The 22,393-nt window shown below is 31.9% G+C and overlaps 1 protein-coding gene across 3 annotated transcripts in view; it reads right to left on the minus strand.

Moving 5' to 3' along the window:
• Positions 1-22,393, minus strand: part of LOC139518712 (protein RRP5 homolog) — a 54,328-nt gene that overhangs the window by 17,730 nt on the left and 14,205 nt on the right. For all 3 annotated transcript variants that reach the window (XM_071310186.1, XM_071310188.1, XM_071310189.1), the window contains 20 exons: positions 21,313-21,492; positions 20,789-20,923; positions 20,332-20,397; positions 19,762-19,950; positions 16,453-16,527; positions 14,180-14,275; positions 13,324-13,543; positions 12,301-12,435; positions 11,873-12,006; positions 11,453-11,566; positions 9,253-9,320; positions 8,636-8,737; positions 8,218-8,311; positions 6,981-7,069; positions 5,365-5,418; positions 4,697-4,778; positions 4,172-4,255; positions 3,414-3,513; positions 1,371-1,614; positions 89-196 (listed from right to left, as the gene is read on the minus strand). In XM_071310186.1, coding sequence (XP_071166287.1) covers positions 89-196; positions 1,371-1,614; positions 3,414-3,513; positions 4,172-4,255; positions 4,697-4,778; positions 5,365-5,418; positions 6,981-7,069; positions 8,218-8,311; positions 8,636-8,737; positions 9,253-9,320; positions 11,453-11,566; positions 11,873-12,006; positions 12,301-12,435; positions 13,324-13,543; positions 14,180-14,275; positions 16,453-16,527; positions 19,762-19,950; positions 20,332-20,397; positions 20,789-20,923; positions 21,313-21,492 — 2,369 coding nt within the window. The remainder of the gene's footprint in view (positions 1-88; positions 197-1,370; positions 1,615-3,413; positions 3,514-4,171; positions 4,256-4,696; positions 4,779-5,364; positions 5,419-6,980; positions 7,070-8,217; positions 8,312-8,635; positions 8,738-9,252; positions 9,321-11,452; positions 11,567-11,872; positions 12,007-12,300; positions 12,436-13,323; positions 13,544-14,179; positions 14,276-16,452; positions 16,528-19,761; positions 19,951-20,331; positions 20,398-20,788; positions 20,924-21,312; positions 21,493-22,393) is intronic.

Raw genomic sequence — 22,393 nt, forward strand, 5'->3', positions numbered from 1 at the left:
CCTGCCAACCTTTTGAGTAAATCTAAGTAACTTATCAATGGTTTGTGTTTGTATCCCCTCTCCCCCTAAATACACATGATAAACATACCTGACCAGCAGCTGTGTTTTTGTACTCTGTACTACATAACCTCGTAATATTTGTCCTTTCTTTACAGAACTTCGTACTGGGTCTACTATCTTTTTAGTTTTTACTTTCCTGAAAAAACATAAATGTCAACAATAATAGTTGTCTAACATTACATACTGGTAAAACCTAAGTGGGGCATAATGAAAATAAAAGGTTTCAGCATAGTAATTACCAGAATACTAATTAGTATAACTATGTTATGGGCTATACATCATTGAGATGGCGATCAATCCAAACAGCAAATAAAACCCGTACAAATATCAATTTGATGTGGATTAATTTTTATTTGGTTGGTACCAGTTTTGGTAGATTGAGGAAAACTGGTATTAGTGTTCATGGTTTTGCCAAAGTCTGCATACAAGAAGAAAACTTGTACTTTGCTCAACATTTAGATTCAAGGTTGTTCTATACCAATAACATTTAGATTCAAGGTTACCCTATACCAATAACATTTAGATTCAAGGTTACCCTATACCAATAACATTTAGATTCAAGGTTGCCCTATACCAATAACATTTAGATTCAAGGTTACCCTATACCAATAACATTTAGATTCAAGGTTGCCCTATACCAATAACATTTAGATTCCAGGGTTACCCTATACCAATAACATTTAGATTCAAGGTTGCCCTATACCAATAACATTTAGATTCAAGGTTGCCCTATACCAATAACATTTAGATTCAAGGTTACCCTATACCAATAACATTCAGATTTAAGGTTGCCCTATACCAATAACATTTAGATTCAAGGTTGCCCTATATCAATAACATTTAGATTCAAGGTTGCCCTATACAAATAACATTTAGATCCAAGGTTGCCCTATACCAATAACATTTAGATCCAAGGTTGCCCTATACCAACAACATTTAGATTCAAGGTTGCCCTATACCAATAACATTTAGATTCAAAGTTGCCCTATACCAATAACATTTAGATTCAAGGTTGCCCTTTACCAATAACATTTAGATTCAAGGTTGCCCTATACCAATAACATTTAGATCCAAGGTTGTCCTATACCAATAACATTTAGATTCAAGGTTGCCCTATACCAATAACATTTAGATTCAAGGTTGCCCTATACCAATGTAATCCAAGAAATAAGTAGCCTCTATTAGATCAGAAACATTGAATGATGTTATTCCTTACCTGGACTTCCTATAGGACAAGTTATATTGATGATCTTTCCAAGTATCTATAACAGTACATTATATCAGAAACATTGAATGATGTTATTCCTTACCTGGACTTCCTATAGGACAAGTTGTATTGATCATCCTTCATAGTATCTATAACAGTACAGTCTATGTATTGTCCCACATAGAAGTCTGAGGTAGGATCATCTTTGTACTCATCATATATCTCTGTTAGTTCTACAACACCTTTAATACCACCAGGAAGATGTACAAGTAATCCTGTCTCATCCTTATTGGAGGTTATCACACATTTATGTATGCTTCCACTTGTCAAACTTTTTGAGGCATTCTCTGTAAACAGAAATTAGTTGTTATATTTATTTGTCATGTACACATGACACAACATAGAAAACTAAAGAATAAGCAACACAAACCCCACCAAAAACTAGGGGTGATCTCAGGTGCTCTGGAAGGGTAAGCAGATCCTGCTTCACATGTGGCACCCGTTGTGTTGCTCATGTTATAACACATCCAGTGAAATAATTCATGTTTAAGCGGTGATGGAAGTCACGTGACAGATATAACTTACTACTATATCTTGGACCTGGCATATTAGTAGAGTAGATAAACTCTTCATAGATATCAGGATAACAAATTTATATTTATGCCAGACGCGCATTTCGTCTACTAAAGACTCATCAGTGACACTTGAATATAAAATGTTTAAAAGGCCAAATAAAGTATGAAGTTGAAGAGCATTGAAAACCAAAAATTCCTAAAAGTTTTGCCAAATACAGCTAAGGTAATCTATTCCTGAGGTAGAAAAGCCTTAGTATTTCAAAAATTCAAAGTTTTTTTAACAGATAATTTATATTTATATACATCAGAAGTGCTGACTACTGGGCTTGTGATACCCTTGGGAAATAAATCTCCACCATCAGTGGCATGGACCCAGTGGGTGTAAATAAACGCATCGAAGACCAGAGTGTCTGGAGAAAACAATGACCATTGGTAAAAAAACTGGCAATCCTGTTGAGATTGGAGTTGAATGCACCTGCCATATAGACGATTTAAAAAAATCAAAACCTCTGTGTTGACATGAGAGAGATACTGTAGACTTACTAGTTAGACCTGTAGACAACCCCATGATCCAAGGACCTCTTTCCTCAAATAATTCTTTTTACTAATTTCAGTAATTGAATACTCTTCAAAAAAAGTGCATTTTCTATAAAGTACAATACATGTACAGTCATGTCCATACTTAATACCATCTTATCTCAATTGCCAGATGTAACAAGTAATCTTTCCAACTTTCGTAAAAAAAAAACCCAATATTTGAATAAACGCCGCATTTTTGCGCCTGTCCCAAGTCAGGAGCCTCTGGCCTTTGTTAGTCTTGTATTATTTTATCTTTTAGTTTCTTGTGTACAATTTGGAGTTTAGTATGGTGTTCATTATCACTGAACCAGTATATATTTGTTTAGGGGCCAGCTGAAGGACGCCTCCGGGTGCGAGAATTTCTCGTTACATTGAAGACCTATTGGTGACCTTCTGCTGTTGTCTGCTCTATGGTTGGGTTGTTGTCTCTTTGGCACATTCCCCATTTCCATTCTCAATTTTATTATAGTCTTTTAAAAAATTCTATGTTTATTGTAGATGAATACCTACCTATTAAAGTCAGAACTTGAGCACCATCCTTCATTACACCAATTACTGTAGAATTGTAACCTTGACCTTTTATAAAATGTTTAAATGAATACCTACCTATCAATGTCAGTACTAAAGCACCATCCTTCATTACACCAATTACTGTAGAATTGTAACCTTGACCTTTCGTAAAGTGTTTAAATGAATACCTACCTATCAATTTCAGTACTAAAGCACCATCCTTCATTACACCAATTACTGTAGAATTGTAACCTTGACCTTTTATAAAGTGTTTAAATGAATACCTACCTATCAATTTCAGTACTAAAGCACCATCCTTCATTACACCAATTACTGTAGCATTGTAACCTTGACCTTTTATAAAGTGTTTTAAATGAATACCTACCTATCAATGTCAGTACTAAAGCACCATCCTTCATTACACCAATTACTGTAGAATTGTAACCTTGACCTTTTATAAAGTGTTTTAAATGAATACCTACCTATCAATGTCAGTACTAAAGCACCATCCTTCATTACACCAATTACTGTAGCATTGTAACCTTGACCTTTCATAAAGTGTTTTGTTGGATTTTGGAGCACCTGTTATATAGAAATACAGAACATTTATTACTGCTATTAAGCTTTGATTTTGTCCCTCGAGTTCATAAATAAAATATGTTTAAACTAACTCCAAAAAGAGATATTTTAGGCATAGGTAGGTGAAAAGGTGACATACAACTATGAAATAATATTCATCATATTCTATCTTATAGAACAAATTCATGTACAGTATCTACAAATCAGCATCAAGTCATTTCTTGAAGAGTAATTTTCAAGACTCATAATGTTTACAGCCGATTGCATTGAGTGTGTAGCAAAGGTAATATCTTTGGTTAGCTTGCTAGCTAGCTGAACCGTGAAGTCATTATTAGGTAAGGTAAACTACCCTCCTTTTAGAGAAGATTATTCCTAAAGATAATGAATCTATCTGTCTGTAGGACTATGCTACTTCAAAAGGAGGGTAGCGTATCATACCTAACAATGACTTCCTGTTCAGCAAGCTAACCAAAGATATTACCTGTTCCTACACACCAAGGCAATCAGCTGTAACAACAACCTCATTGTAAATGAAACAATTTCATCAAAATCAACATAAAACCCCATCACACTTAAATCATTTCTGATTCAAAATAACATAAAACCCCATCACACTTAAATCATTTCTGATTCAAAATAACATAATACTGTAAATTCCAACCTTTGGATCTCTTGACAAATCATTTAACCCTATCCTTCCTCTTATCTTTGGTGTAACTTGTAACCATACATGATCTTTCTCACACTGAAATAGATAGACAATTATGTATATACTTTTAAAGATATAAATAGAATGTTTCTAAATTAATTTTTCACATCCTAAATCTCATCTTTTTACAAATACAATGATGTTGTTTAGTTTATTGCTGACATTATTTTGTTCAATGTGAGTGCTATTGTTTGGTTCTTGGGACATTCAATTATTGGTACACAATCCTTTTAAAATGTAAGATCAAATACTACTTCAATGTACACGACTGTAAATTCAGAACTTATTGCAAGATTTTATCAGAGCTGAACATGTAACGGTTTCAAGTTTGAAGTTAATAAGAATAATTACTTCATACTTTCAGATGTGATTTTCTGAGATTTAGATTTCACATTTTTGACTGAATTACTTAAATACATAAATCGATTTCTAAATGTACTGTAATTCTATTTATGAAGCAATAATACAAAGTCTTACTTTGGTAACAAATCCTATCACTTTGTCTTTTTCCTGGAACTTGCGATCTAAATCTGAATCTAAGGTTGCCTTTTCCAGTTTGCTGTAAATAAAAAAGAACAGAACATCCTTGAAATAAAAGTGTCTAAGTTATCAATACTTTCATCAATTATCTTAAATGAATTATAGTACTGAATGATGACGGATATTAGTTCTTTAATACATTTACATGGATGTTTCAGATCATCCCATCATTTTGATTGGCAGACAAATGTCATGTGGTGTTTTAAAAACTGATGCTTTATTACTTTATAAATTTCAACATCCATTGTTGCATGTACTCAAATCACAATGTTACAACAATGTGCAGGATCTGTTGGAGTAATCAAAACAAACCACTTGTAATTTCTTGGTTTTAGCATTGAAATGTAGATTTCAGACTTTAATGCTTCTCTAACAATACCACATTTTAGTCTGAAGGGCTTTCAATAAAACTACAAACAGAACTGTCCAATTATTAATAATACTGATTTATAGACTTAGGTATTTACGATTGAGAAAAACTATTGATGGATTTAAATTTAGTAGTTTAAAAAAACATAAAAACCTTCAGTGCTGTTTTTTTTGTGAATATTATAAGGGCACTGTGTGTGTGTGTATGTAGTATACAACATTACATCTTTATTTACCTGGGTTTTATCGTAAATTCTGGCAAGGAAAGAGTCTTTGGAGACGACTGGTCTCTGTAAATGTAAATTTCATACATTGTACTGATGTTTAAACTTTGGGCAAAATCAATCTTTGGTTAAAAACTCTCAACATGATATCTAAATGAAAGATCAAAACTGTTGTCAACACTAACTAAACATTTGGCAGATGTATGAAATAATTTTCACAGTTATGTTAATGTTGCTGAATAGCATTTTTAAAACTATTAAAGATTACACACGATTGAAGTCTTGAAATGTAATACATATACAGCTTAATGATACGTTTCTGATAACAGCAATTAAACACAAAACCTAACCTACATCACCAAATATTGGTATGTACTAGAATTGCACTACACAAAAAGAATAAAGAAATAATGTGTTCCTCTTACAATCAACCATTAAAAAGTGTTATAAGATACTGACATCCTTAAACTATCATTAAATGTTAAACGAATAGTAGCTACGATTTTCATTAAAATTACTTTTTTAATCTATATGCCAGATTTCGTACAAAAAGTAAAATAATTATGATTAAAACAATTACTGGTTACGTTCCATTAAGCATTTAGAAGCTTTTTAACGTTTAACACCTACATTTATTTATTATCTATAGATAATAATTCGATGTTAAGCCCAACCCTTATTCATATGACCTTTACTCTTCAGTTCCCAATGCGCAATCGCACATTGTGCCTCGAAGGGAAAATGGTCGATCAGGGGAATGTTATCGCGGAAATGGTACGTGAATTTACAGTTTCAGCGAGAAAAGAAACAAAAAAGAGGTGCAGACAAGTTATTGTAAATTAAAAATAAAAAGCGTCAATGAGATCGGTCAATAAAATCACCCAAAACACCTGCGACGTAGGCAAAGTCAAACAGAAGTAGCCGACGGTTTGCGTTATGTTTACATTTCTTAAATTTTCCAGATCACATGAAAACAAATCTCAACGTGTTCATAATTGTCAAAAATATGTTTATAAATATACGGTCAGTAATCTCCCACCTTAGAAGAAATAAGAAATCAACTTCCTAAACTTTAGTATTATTCTTCAAGTGTATCCTTCATTGAGGCCCCGAATTAACACACACACGTGTATACATTATCGGCATGGTTTGGTCATACAAATGTAATAACAAGTGTATAATATTGCCATTGTTGGAGAATCTTGGGTTGGAATAATATGCCGGTATTTATTGTATTTTTTATTTACATAATTTGATAAATGGCGTTAAATATGTACGTTTAATAAAGAGTAATTATCAAATATGAAAGAAAACAAAAAGCACATGTTCGTATCTATATATATCTTGGTTAGCTCACTCGCTATGTCGGCAAAGTTCGGGAAGTAAACCCGATGCATAATTAATGAGGTGAATAGGCACACAACACGATATGAATTATCAATTATTAAAACTTCTGTAGTTTATTAAAATATTTTAGCGATCTTATTGCTTATATTTAGTACATATCTTTGTTTTTAGCAGCTTTAAAACTTGTTCATAATTTTGTCAAAATCGTAGCTACTATCCCTTTAAACAATACTTTTATAAAATGCATCACCTCATAACTAACTTGTTGAAAGTTAACTTACTTCTTTTGTATCCATTCTCTAAATCCCACCACTCTGGCTTTAACCTCTTGTTGAAGTTTATATTTACCAGGTGATAGAACCATTGTTCCCTAGAAAATACATAATTTTCATTAATTTGTTAACTTGGTATTAAAAGATGTGGTATGAGTGCCAATGAGACAACTCTCCATCCAGGTCACAACTTGTAAAAGTAAACCATTATAGGTCAAAGTACAGCATTCTATACAGAGCCATAGCTCATACTGATCAGTAAGCCTTTTAAAGCTTACAAAACAATTTAAGTTTGGATTATTGTTGAAAGTCAACATTTGGTCTCTGGTTGAGAATTTCCTTAATGGCAATCATACCTTTTTTCATAATTAGGTTTGAAAAAATTGTTTAAAATTAACATATCAATTCTTTCCTATTCACATTTTCAGTTACTTTGATACGCCCGACGCCTTGTGTGGAAGTTTTATGCAATAATCATAAATAGTTTCTGAGAAAGTTTTAAGCAATAAACATATATTGTTTTTGAGATACAGCGGGACATGTGAAACGCCCCCTCTTTCTTTTTAAAAAAAAAAAAAACTAAATATCACTAAAATAAAATCTTGAAACAAAACCAAAAAGTATACAGATCTTAAGATTAATATAACAAAGAAGTGTGTAAAGTTTTAAGCAATAATCATAAATCGTTTTTGAGATATGGCACAACATTTAAAAAAAAACTCCCCCTTATTTACAAAATACTCAATAACTCAAAAATGAAATTTTGAATCATCACCAAAAAGTATACATATCTTAAGATTGAAAAAAAACACACCCCTGTTTTAGTTACAAAGTGCCGTAACTCAAAAAGTTTGAATCTTATTTTCACCAAAAAGTATACAGATCATTTGACCATCATAAGAAACAACTACATTAAGTTTCATGAAATTTGGTTAAGTCGTTCTCAAGTTATGGTGTGACATGTTTACGCCGGACAGACAGACGGACAGACAGACGGATGCAAGACATTTGTATACCATAATACGTCCCGTCAAAATTTTAACGGGCGTATAAAAATAAATTCACAGAGGTAAAACAAAACCTGAATCTCTCAGTCATATTTTTTCTTCACTCAATATGATGTATAGATAACATGTTTTCTTTGGGGTACTTTTTAGTTTCTTTTGCTGTCATTTTTAATTTATCTACCTTTTTGATTTTAACATGACATCTTTCTATCCTAAGGTCTGTTAATATTTTAACTTACATTTTCAATATTATCTACCATTTCTGTGAGATGAATTCTACCATGTACTGAGTTATATACCACATTTAACTGGAAATCAAGTATATCCTTCACACTGCAACAGATAATGATATTTATCATCGACAATAACAAAACTGTTTTTATAGACCATTAAAGCATAATCTTTCTATGAAACAATATGGAGGAAAATTAAAATTTGTAGCCGTCACGATTTTACAATTTAAGGTACTGTAATTGCACATGCACAAGTTTGTCTTGTCATCAAATGTTTAAGTAATTCAGAAATCAAAACTTGCAGCTAACAATATTTAAACTTAAGATTGAGTGATAAGTACCTCACTTAAAATCAGGGTAAAACTAAAATAGAGATGATCTTTTTTAAAATTCTATAAAAATAAAGAATAAACTGTGTTCCTACCTAACATTAGCAACGTCTCCAACCTGTAATTCCTCACATTCACTTTGACTTTTATGTCTCTCATGAGATTCAAAACAACACAATATATGCTCATCCATAATTCTACAAATATATCAAAATCTGACTTGTTATTATATGTATCTGTTTGGAGTAAGGTATGTAAGCTTAAATATTTACTTTATAGTGGTAGCATCATTATTTCAAATTCATACATATGCTTTCAATATTATTGCTATCTTCCTATTATCATATAAGTCATAAGCATTAACCAGTTCAGATCCTATAACCAGTGCTTTTTTCAAATTTCAATCATAAAATCTGAAAGTTAAACAAATGTATGTATGTGAACCAAAAACAAGTGATTCTCTCTAAATGGAATTAAAACAGGTTCCATCAATCAAACCCAGTGACTTGAGGCCATTTCAAACATATCAGATTTTAAAGGTAGAGAAAAACAAGATAGTTAACTTCATATAGTCATATTAGATACAACGTAAACACATGATATAAAACAAACTACTCTGGACAACTATATTTTACAGAAAAATAATATATGAAGTGGATAAAAAATACAATAATCTCTCTACAATTCACAATTCAGTAACAAAAATGCCTACCTTTTGACAATCATGGGGAAAACTTGGCCTACATTGTACCTAAAGACTTGTAAAACATCATTCATATGCTGTAAATAGAGAAATCATATATTAATCTTCCAAAAACACACTTCATCTCCTACTTGTCTTGTGTATTTCCATGTATTATGTTTATTCTATTTTCAGTATTCAAATCATTTAGAACTTTATAGAACTTCTTTAACTATTCCTGTTTTATTTAAGATTGGTAGTTATATACTGTAAACTCAAAAATTATTGCAAACAATTAGGTGATAATCACGAAAAATATGAATTCACATTCTCATATCTGATAAACACAATAATAAATAAACACATAATTTCTGAATTTACAGTGTGCAGATTTTTTTGGAATAAATATCAAAGTCATTTCCTTGTATAAAATAAATGAAGAACATGTCCATAGGGACACTGATGATGCCCTCCCCCCTTAAATAAAATTGAGAATGGAAATGGGGAATGTGTCAAAGAGACAACAACCCGACCAAATAAAAAACAACAGCAGAGGGTCAACAACAGGTCTTCAATGTAGCTAGAAATTCCTGCACCTGGAGGCGTCCTTCAGCTTGCCCCTAAACAAATATATACTATTCCAGTGATAATGAACGCCATACTAATTTCCAAATTGTACACAAGAAACTAAAATTAAAATAATACAAGACTAACAAAGGCCAGAGGCTCCTGACTTGGGACAGGCGCAAAAATGCGGCAGGGTTAAACATGTTTGTGAGATCTCAACCCTCCCCCTATACCTCTAACCAATGTAGTAAAGTAAACGCATAATAATACGCACATTAAAATTCAGTTCAAGAGAAATCCGAGTCTGATGTCAGAAGATGTAACCAAAGAAAATAAACAAAATGACAATAATACATAAATAACAACAGACTACTAGCAGTTAACTGACATGCCAGCTCCAGACTTCAATTAAACTGACTGAAAGATTATGATTTCATCATATGAACATCAGGCACAATCCTTCCCGTTAGGGGTTTAGTATCATACCATCATAACATATATGAGAAGAACATAACCCGTGTCATGCCAACAACTGTTTTTAGAATAAATGTGTTTAGTTCCGATGCAAAGACCTTATCAGTGACTCAATATTAACGCCAAAATATGCAATCTTTAATGACTTGACAACAGTATCGTAATTATATCCCTTCTTAATAAGTCTATTCAAAGGTTTTGTAAGTTTCTGAGGTGAATACTGACACCTTTGTGCTTTATAAAGAATATTACCATAAAAATTGGATGTGAAATACCTGAACGTATTAGAAGTCTGCATGTTGAGCTATATTTACGAATGATGTCTTTATACCGATGATAAAATTTAGTAAATGTTTTGACTAGTTTGTGATATCGAAAACCCTGGTGTAATAATTTTTCAGTAATACATAAATTTCTCTCGTTAAAATCTAAAACATTGTTACATACACGAGCGAATCGTACAAGTTGAGATATATAAACACCGTAAGATGGTGACAAGGGAACGTCACCATCTAAAAATGGATAATTAACGATAGGAAATGAAAAATCATCCCTTTTATCATAAATTTTAGTATTCAGCTTTCCATTAGTGATATAGATATCAAGATCGAGAAAAGGGCAGTGGTCATTGTTAGTATTAGCTTTATTTAAAGTAAGTTCAACAGGATAAATTTCATTAATATACATACTGAAGTCGTCATTATTGAGAGGCAAAATATCATCCAAATATCTAAAAGTATTATTAAATTTGTTTATCAGATGTTGTTTCGATGGGTCTTTGCTTATTTTTGTCATAAATTGTAACTCATAACAATACAAAAAGCATATTACATTAAAAGGGACATAACTCAAGAACTGTAAAAGTGACGCACCAAATTTGAACTCCAAGTCAGAGAACAGAAACTAAAAATTCAGCAATTTTTCCATTTGTATAACTCTAGATTGGTAAAAGTGAAGCCACCAAAAAATCAAACTTGACCTGTGTTTTGTGGTAATAAGCATTGCGTATTATTTTCATAACATTTGATTGAGGCAAACTAAACAATTTTGGGATGAACGTACGGACAAATGGACAGACATATGTACATACAGACAGACAAGGCTAAAACTTTTAATGCCCCCTCTGCTATGGCAGGGGCTTAAAAATAATTTCTTCAAATGAAAAATTAGTATAAATTTCTTCTCTTACCCTTCTAGATGGAAGATATACTACAGTACCAGCTTCTTTTCCCTGTAATACTGCCATCATAGAATCTTTCTTGATCAGAGTTATCTCCCCTTTAACATGCTGACCAGCATCAATCTACAAGTAAATAAATATTGACTATAACTAAATCAAAATATAACTTGAAATTAACAGTACCTTTTAAGAACATAAAGCATTCCATAGACATTACTTTTTTTTATTCCACTATCACTTCCATAAGGCAGAATAAACATGCAGCAAAAGCATTATATTCAGTAATGACTAACGAATGTGAATGTCCCTATGATATCTTTCCCTCTCTTTTTGTACCAAATCAGCCCCTACTCAAAGTTATTAAATCTGTCTTGTATCAAGAAGTGAGGCATAATTCCCAAGGTCTAATTGATAAATTGGACAACTTACCTTGTGTATTGATTTCTGTTTACTGTTGACAGTTTTTATTATATGTTTATTAACAGCCACTTCCACACATTTGTTTTCAGGATCAATAAACAGAACAACACATTTTAATTTACTTCCTTCTTCATAACTCTCATCTATAAAAAAAATATGACAAATATGAAAAAAATCTATGACAGACAGATACATCTAATTATACAGGGCTAACACCACAAATAAAACATGCTTAGTCTGAAATATAACACAATATTATTTGATCTGCAAATTTTCAGTAAAAAGTTTTTGTTTTCCATTTTAACCTAATCTTATGTGACCTCATGGCTACACTGTCTGCACTATCTCTAATGCCCTTGACCAATTAGCCAACTGTTACAATTATCAAGTTGATTTTCTAAGGGAGATAATTGGATGTCATTTTCATAAACACTTACCATCCATGTGTTCTTTTGTACAGATGCCTTTGACCCCATTGGTCACATGACCTAATAAACCATCTTCAGAACAATCTTCTACAATGAAATCTGTCACCTGTCCTACTTTCACACCTCTCAGCTTGTTTTTCTTTCCTATGTTTAACAAAAACAATGTTTTTTTTAGAAGCATAAATATAAACAGCAGATATAATATGTTTGAAGAAGAAATCATTGTAAAGACAACCATAAATTATAGCAAACTACCACAAAGTTGCCACAAGATAGGTGTTTAAATAAACAGCTGCGCCATGAGCGCATGATATGCCCGTCGTCTTGTGTGGAAGTTTTATGCAATAATCATAAATAGTTTCTGAGAAAGTTTAAAGCTATAACCATATATTGTTTTTGAGATACAGCGGGACATGTGAAACCCCCCTTCTCTTTTTTTTTTTTTACAAAACTAAATATTTCTAAAATAAAATTTTATACAGGTCTTAAGATTAATATAACTAAGAAGTGTGTAAAGTTTTAAGCAATTATCAAAAATTGTTTTTGAGATACGATGCGACATGTGAAAAAAACATCCCCCTGTTTTAGTTACAAAGTGCCGTAACTCAAAAAGTTATAATCTTATTTTCACCAAAAAGTGTACAGATCATTTGACTATCATTTGAAACAACTATATTAAGTTTCATGAAATTTGGATAAGTTGTTCTCAAGTTACGGTGCGATATGTTTACGACGGACAGACGGACGGACAGACGACAGACATTTGTATATCATAATATGTCCCGTCAAAATTTTGACGGGCGTATAAAAACATAATTTGAATTTCAAATTTTAATAGAATTATTCTTATTTATGCAGCCTATTTAAAAAACGCTATAATTAAACTTGCATTCATGTTGATTGTCCAACCATCAAAAAGGTAATTGCATGCAATAATTTCTGAATTTACAGTAAATGATCCTCTTACTCATACATGACAAGATATCAACTCAAATACAAAACTCAGTAAAGCAATTGAAAAATATTAATTACCTTTGTTTTCTACCACTTTATTCCAAGCACTATCTATTTCTTGTAGATACGAACTTAGCAGGTCTATTCCAATATCTACGTTACCATGGTAACAATCTTGTATTCTCAAACTGACAATAAAGCGATTTTTCTCATTGTCCACTTCTGTTACCATGGCAATGACAGGTTGCCCTTGGTGATATATTGTATTAAGATCTTCCACTTTGGATCCTGAAGCAAACTTAAATAAAGAATTAAAAAACTTGAAAATTAACTCATCTTTTCACATATAATGATGACTGCAGAAGATATTTGTCAATTTATTAGTTAGATAAGATACAGTAAGCTATAATAAAGTGGCACATTAATTGTTGTTTTGGGGAGTTTCTTCTATTGCCAATTCTGATATCATACTTCTTTTTAGTTTTGATGTGCGTTTTGCTGAGTTTTTATTTATTCCACATTGGCTAGAGGTATGGGGAGGGTTGGCATCTAACAAGACATATTTGGTCTCACTGCATTTTTACATCTGTCCCAGATCAGGAACCTCTGGCCTTTGTTGCAATTGGTCTTGTGTGTGTGTTTTTTCTAAAATTTGGTTAATTTGTTTGTTACTGAGTTTGGTGTGGCGACCATATCACTGAACTAGTATATGTTATTGTAAAGGGGTCAGCTGAAGTCTGCCTCTGGGTGCAAAATTTTCTTACTCTGTTTGTCATGGGCTGTTTTCTGCTCTTTGGACAGGTTGTATCTTTGAAACATGTTTCCATTTTAAATTTCTTGTATATAGTTATTGAGATAAAATAAGTATAATTTGTTGCATTGGTGTTATGAGTAATCAGTCACTAAACTGATTGAAGATTCAGAGTATACTCACTTTATTAGGAGATAGTCCTACTAATTGACCTGCAAACTGCACAAACACTCCATAGGACATTATATTACGGATGGTACCCGGTATCATCATGCCTATCTGTTAAACACAAAATACACAAATTTAAATATTGAACGGATAACAAATTTTCTAAAAGAATATATGCAGACTTTGCCAAAACCACGAAATCAAATTTCCATTTAAATGCAAGTTTTCCTCAATCCACGAAAACTGGTTCCAACGAAAATGAATCCATCCACAGTATGATTAATTGAGGTATTCTAACTGATGTTGGACATCACAGTATGATTAATTGAGGTATTCTAACTAGTGTTGTCAAATCGTACACTTTTGCCTAACCGGTTACTCGGATAGTCGTTCGACCGATTAACCGGTTAACCGGTAGTTTGAGTGGGTGCTTCACGGTAGTACCCTACACTTAGATATAAGATGTGGTAGGATAGTCAATTTGACAACCTTTCATCCAAGTCATAAATTTACGCTTTTAGAATTGAAGTTTGTCCTCTGGCATTATAAGGCTTGTCTGTGAGGATTTCTGGCGAAGTTTGACTATTAATAACCAACTACACTGTATCAACAAAAGCGTTTGTACCAACTTTAGATTGAAAAATAAAAAAAAAGACTTCTTGATCTCTTAGAATTGAATATGTCTGAAACTGATTATTCTTTCCTTTTCACCTGTTGTCTCCGAAAATGATGTGGAGTGTTTCAGTTTGAATGATTAATTATAAAAAAAGAAGATGTAGTATGATTGCCAATGAGACAATTCTCCACAAGAGATCAAAATGACACAGAAATTAACAACTATAGGTCACCGTACGGCCTGTTTCTTTACTTTGTTGGCATGTTACTCGCGTACTATGATTGATACATTGAGTACATTCACATTGGTTTGCACATTTCACAATTTTTGAGTTAGCATTTTGTTTAAAGTAAGACTAAGCCTTGCACGACGGAGGTTGCACATTAGATGTAGGTTTACACAGTATTAGATCAGAAACGAAATAATGAAGTAAATCATAAAATTTAATCGCATTACTGATTTAGAGTTACTGTTAAAAACATGCAGGGATCTCCATGGCCTGTTTAACGATGGTGCCCCGCATGTTCACCGTTCCTTGTATGACGGGATAAAATACTTCCGATCGCGCTACACTGTACAGCGTAGACACGGTTTGTAATGGTGAAAGTTCCTCCATCGTTCAATTTTCATCCATGGAGATCCCTGAACATGTATACTAATTATGTTTCTTTAAGATCCTGCCCCGAGCTGAGAAACAAGTTCTAATTAATTTTATGTTTATATGATTAACAAAAGAAATCAATTTACTGAACAATTGATCTATCAAAATTGAAAAAAAGTCCGGTTAACCGGTTAGCGTTTTTTGGTATTCGGTATTCGGTCGTTCGACCGGTTAACCGGTTAACCGTTGACAACACTAATTCTAACTGATGTTGGACATCACAGTATGATTAATTGATTAATTGAGGTATTCTAACTGATGTTGGACATCACAGTATGATTAATTGAGGTATTCTGACTGATGTTGGACATCACAGTATGATTAATTGATTAATTGAGGTATTCTAACTGATGTTGGACATCACAGTATGATTAATTGAGGTATTCTAACTGATGTTGGACATCACAGTATGATTAATTGAGGTATTCTAACTGATGTTGGACATCACAGTATGATTAATTGAGGTATTCTGACTGATGTTGGACATCACAGTATGATTAATTGAGGTATTCTAACTGATGTTGGACATCACAGTATGATTAATTGAGGTATTCTGACTGATGTTGGACATCACAGTATGATTAATTGAGGTATTCTGACTGATGTTGGACATCACAGTATGATTAATTGATTAATTGAGGTATTCTAACTGATGTTGGACATCACAGTATGATTAATTGAGGTATTCTAACTGATGTTGGACATCACAGTATGATTAATTGAGGTATTCTAACTGATGTTGGACATCACAGTATGATTAATTGAGGTATTCTGACTGATGTTGGACATCACAGTATGATTAATTGAGGTATTCTGACTGATGTTGGACATCACAGTATGATTAATTGAGGTATTCTGACTGATGTTGGACATCACAGTATGATTAATTGAGGTATTCTAACTGATGTTGGACATTCTAACAATAATATTGTAACTTGAACAATGAACAGTGCATGAAACTATATGTAATATTGACCAATTAAAAAAACAAATGTTGTGTAATAACTATACCTTTATCTGGTCGATTGATGTAACAGCCACATGTTCTTTACCATACTCTATCATAGACTTCCTGGCTGTCATTATCTGTTTATCAGTTAAGATTTTATTTTGTTTAACACATGGTGACCGTACTTGACTGTTATCTTAAAATTAATATGGTCTTTGTTTGCTATCAGTTTATTGACTTAAACAGGTACCACAGAAATGACTTTCCTGTGTGGTAAACTTTGTTTTTAACTATGAGATATTCCTCACCAATGCTACCCCTGTTTTAAACATTTGATAAACAGGAGATTGAATGAGTTATAAATGTGAAAACCAATCACAAAGATTAGCATGTAGCATGAAGTCATGTTTCATGGAAGCTGAATTTTGTAGTTTCCTTAATTCATACACTTAAACATAAGTTATTGTTTGAAAACTACAAAAAATGATATTTTGGACCCCCTTTTATGCCCCTAATTCCTAAACTATTGAGACCATAACACCCACAATCAATTCCTTTAGTGGTATTGAACCTCTTGTAAAAATTTAAAGAGATCCATACACTTAAACACAAGTTATTGTCTGTAAACTAGAACCAGATGCTCCGCAAGGCGCAGCTTTATACGACCGCAGAGGTTGAACCCTGAACGGTTGGGGCAAGTATGGACACAACATTCAAGCTGGATTCAGCTCTAAATTTGGATTGTAATTAAATAGTTGACACAGCATAGGTTTCTGACACAGAATGAATGTGGTCTAATGAACTTAAAATATTTTTTTTTGCCTTTGAGCAATTCACTATGCTGTTGAATAATAATCCTCTCAAAAAAATGTTTGAAGAAATTTTCTATTTATTTATGAAATCTGAAATGTGAAAAATTTAACCCCCCACCCCCATTTGTTTTCACATCCCCCTTTCCCTTTTTCCAAAACTGATCTCAATTCAAATTTCTAATGGAGTTTGCAACAATAACTACTCATTCAAATACATCATAAAATATTAAATGTAAAATAAATTGCTTGTTATCACTGAATGGTAAAGATTGTTTTAATTTATCCGTTGGTAGAAAAAGTGAATATACATTGTATATTGTATAAAACAATGATTTAAGTTGATTCAACTACTATTCTGGACAAAGAAAGATAACTCCAATTGAAATATTAATTATATATATTGTATAAAACAAAGATTTAAGTTGATTCAACTACTATTCTGGACAAAGAAAGATAACTCCAATTGAAATATTAATTATATATATTGTATAAAACAAAGATTTAAGTTGATTCAACTACTATTCTGGACAAAGAAAGATAACTCCAATTGAAATTGCAATTAGATATTTCTTGCTATTGCGCAATACTGAGTAATTGAAAATATTTGCTATTGCACAATACTGTGCAATTGAAGATTTCTTGCTATTGTGCAATACTGTGCAATTGAAAATTTCTTGCTATTGCACAATACTGTGCAATTGAAGATTTCTTGCTATTGCTGAATACTGTGCAATTGAAAATTTCTTGCTATTGCACAATACTTTAATATAATAATTTTGGATCCTGATTTGAACCAACTTGAAAACTGGGCCCATAATCAAAAATCTAAGAACATGTTTAGATTCAGCATATCAAAAAAGCCCAAGAATTCATTTTTTGTTAAAATCAAACTTAGTTTAATTTTGGACCCTTTGGACTTTAATGTAGACCAATTTGATAGTGGGACCAAAAATTAAGAATCTACTTACACAGTTAGATTTGGCATATCAAAGAACCCAAATTATTCAATTTTTGATGAAATCAAACAAAGTTTAATTTTGGACCCCGATTTGGACCAACTTGAAAACTGGGCCAATAATCAAAAATCTGAGTACATTTTTAGATTCAGCATATCAAAGAACCCCAAGGATTCAATTTTTGTTAAAATCAAACTAAGTTTAATTTTGCACCCTTTGGACCTTAATGTAGACCAATTTTAAAACGGGACCAAAAATTAAGAATCTACATACACAGTTAGATTCGGCATATCAAAGAACTCCAATTATTCAATTTTTGATGAAATCAAACAAAGTTCAATTTTGGACCCTTTGGGCCCCTTATTCCTAAACTGTTGGGACCAAAACTCCCAAAATCAAACCAAACCTTCCTTTTATGGTCATAAACCTTGTGTTTAAATTTCATAGATTTCTATTTACTTATACTAAAGTTATTGTGCGAGAACCAAGAATAATGCTTATTTAGGCCCTTTTTTGGCCCCTAATTCCTAAACTGTAGGAACCATAACTCCTAAAATCAATCCCAACCTTCCTTTTGTGGTCATAAACCTTGTGTCAAAATTTCATAGATTTCTAGTCACTTAAACTAAAGTTATAGTGCGAAAACCAAGAAAATGCTTATTTGGGCCCTTTTTGGCCCCTAATTCCAAAAATGTTGGGACCAAAACTCCCAAAATCAATCCCAACCTTTCTTTTGTGGTCATAAACCTTGTGTCAAAATTTCATAGATTTCTAGTCACTTAAACTAAAGTTATAGTGTGAAAACCAAGAAAATGCTTATTTGGGCCCTTTTTGGCCCCTAATTCCTAAAATGTTGGGACCAAAACTCCCAAAATCAATCCCAACCTTTCTTTTGTGGTCATAAACCTTGTGTTAAAATTTCATTGATTTCTATTCACTTTTACTAAAGTTAGAGTGCGAAAACTAAAAGTATTCGGACGACGACGACGACGCCAACGTGATAGCAATATACGACGAAAAAATTTTCAAATTTTGCGGTCGTATAAAAACTGCAAAATTTCTTTCAAACTACAAATTAAGTGGCAGCAACCCAACAATGGGTTGTTCAATTCGTCTGAAAAATTCAGGTCTGATAGATCTTGCCCAATTGAACAATTTAACCTTGTCAGATTTGCTGTAAAAATTCGGATACAATTTATAGTCTAGTGATCCCCTAAGGAACATTTAGTTAAAGTTTGAAGTTATTTGGTCCAGTAGTTTCAGAGGAGAAGATATTCTAAATAGTTTAAGACGACAGATGACGATGACAGACGACGGACGCCAAGTGATGGCATAAGCTCATCTGGTGAGCTAAAAATGAAATTTCATAAGACTAAAAGATTGTCAGACAGGGGAAAAACAGTGAAATTCCCTCCTTGGTTAGTTTACTAATGATTGTTTGTTGTTTTTTTTTGCTTTTCTGTTATCTCTGTAATGTTAGTTGCTGTTTTGTTAAATTGATGACAGATATCTTATCTGGAAGGTAAGAACATGAATGTAAATGAACATGTATTGCTATTGCCCATGTTACCATAAATAACACACAACTTTTAATAAAGGATACAGGCATATTATTTCTACTCAGAAACATGACATTTTCTATGACATCTCCAGGATTATACATATCCAGCAGTAAATGGCTGGTTTCCATGGAATCTGTCAGGTGCTTTATGGGTAGGAAAGCTTGTTTTGATGATGGTAGTTTGACATCCAGACCTGTCTCTGTTTTCCCAGTCACCTCACACTTCATAATCTATAGAATAAAAAAAAAATTAATATCCGAAAGACCAGATGTCAGCAAATATAGGAATAACTCAAATTGATTGAAATTTCAATATTCCTCCTTCTTTTCTTTCATTTAAGAGGAAACAAAAATTATATTTATGTCTTACAAAAAGTAGCACTTCATTTCAATTTCTTTAGAAATATCTGGGAAAATACTCAGATCACAATTTTTTGTTATATAATAATCATTTAACAGATCATGTAAGGATCAAAACCAGATTAGATATGTCTATTTTTAGGTTATGTTAATCTGGTTCAAAGCAGAAAGCATAACTGGGTATCTATTACCTTAAATAATTCTGAATAAGTCCTCATTCTGATAATCACAATTGTAACAGTTAAATCTTACCTGTCCAATTTTCATACCATCTTCACTCTCGTCCTCTTTGGTTCCAAATGAAGATTTAGCACCAACCTAATCATTGCAAATATTTTATTATTAAATCATAAGCTAGAAATCAGTAAAACTTCATTTATGTTTTAAAATGTGGGGAAAAAACAAAGAGACAGAATTATAAAACATCAGTTTTCATTGACTTCAAGTTATTGTGGCTGTTGATTTGCAAATAAATTCTTCTTCTTATTAAAATATAAATAAACTTAATGGAGAATATTGAGCTTAAATAATTAAGGTACTAAAAGGTCACAGATGTCAAGACTCGATGTAACTTAAAACTTGCAATATTGTTTGGTGTGCTTTTTATTGAACATAGAATCAATCTTTAGAAAAATGTTATCCTTTGCTGCTGCTTCATATACCTTTATTGTACATATCATTTCTAAACATATACAAAACATTTACTCACATTAAAAGACAGAATAATTTTCTTCTTTTCTTCATTCCAAGATAAAACCTTTGCTTTGACAACCTGACCTTTAAAGAAAACTTTCTCTGGGAATTCTATGTTTTCAGTGCTCAGCTGTTTCCTTGGAACCCAACCCTACAAATTGATAGTGATAAAACCAATATATCAGTCATGTGTTTACTTTATAAAATGGATTTTACAAAAGAAAAGAAGATAATATATTTCTTACAAATATTAATACTCTTTACAATGGAAAGGGATATTCTATTAAATTACATGACTAAACTTCATTTAAAGATCAAAGGTCTCTTTAAATTTTTCTCTGCATATTATTTTGAAATGTATAAACTGATCAACTGACTACTTCAATGATTTTTGTTTTACCTTAATTTCGTTAAAGAAAACAACCAGAACGCCTTTATTGGTAATCTTTGCTATGTAACCTTTGTTTTACCTTAATTTCGTTAAAGAAAGCCACCAGAACTCCTTTATTGGTAATCTTTGCCATGTAACCTTTGTTTTACCTTAATTTCATTAAAGAAAGCCACCAGAACTCCTTTATTGGTAATCTTTGCTATGTATCCTTCCACGTCCATCCCTGATTTAAGCTGATCAAAATCTGTCAGAATTGGTAACTTGGTATTCAGTAACATTTTCTTGTTGGTTAAAATTACATTTCTCTTCTTTTCATCTACTTTTAAAACCTTAAATATCAAATGTATAAATGATGAAACAATATACAATAGAGGAAGACTATTCAATATGTGAATAAGTTATTACACGTTTTTCAGACATTTTCAAGATGTTATCTAATTTTACAAATGTACTATTTCATAAAAAAACACATTAAAAGGATGAACTTGTTGGGTTTTTTTTAAATCAGGGATAATGAAACTCTTCATTTACATGTATATCATAATTTAGTTGTAATTGCTTTCAATGCCTAAGAATATTTAAATAAGGCATCTTTTCAAAACTGTTTATATTTAAAAAAAAAAAAAAAAGGTTTATCATCTTCTAATATAAATAATGTGTCTTTTGTAAGCAATCTCAATGATTGCTATTATTTACAACATAGAGTTTGTTTTTTTTTTTGTTAAAGGAAATTTTCATTTATGATCTTTAATAGTACTTGTGTAAGTCATATTCATGAACTATTCATCTTCACCAATAGTGATAAACAGTGGTTAAGCAAATTGGCAACTGTTAAAGGCCTCTAGATGTTGTATTTTGTTTGTTTGCTGTGGGTTGTTGTCTCATTATATATACTTTTTTTTCAATTCACAATTCTATATAAGAACCGAATCTTTATTTCACAATAACAATTATGAAAGGGAAAACGTAAACTTAAAATAAAGAAAAAACACTTGGTTAAATCGGAAAACCCTACCAATCGTATGGTGAACAAAGGGATAAAATGTGAAATCCCAACAAATAATATGGTGGAACAAAAGGACTATAAATAATATTCTCTCCAATTGTCATTGGTGCATTGTATAAGAAAGTAGTGGGTTAAACATAGAAATGTAAGATTATACTAAAAATATTTTACCCACCATTAAAATATAAAATAAATTAACAAACTTTCTTTTCCAAAAATGTCAA

Source organism: Mytilus edulis, chromosome 4, assembly GCF_963676685.1.
Source record: "Mytilus edulis chromosome 4, xbMytEdul2.2, whole genome shotgun sequence".
Taxonomy (NCBI): Eukaryota; Metazoa; Mollusca; class Bivalvia; order Mytilida; family Mytilidae; genus Mytilus; species Mytilus edulis.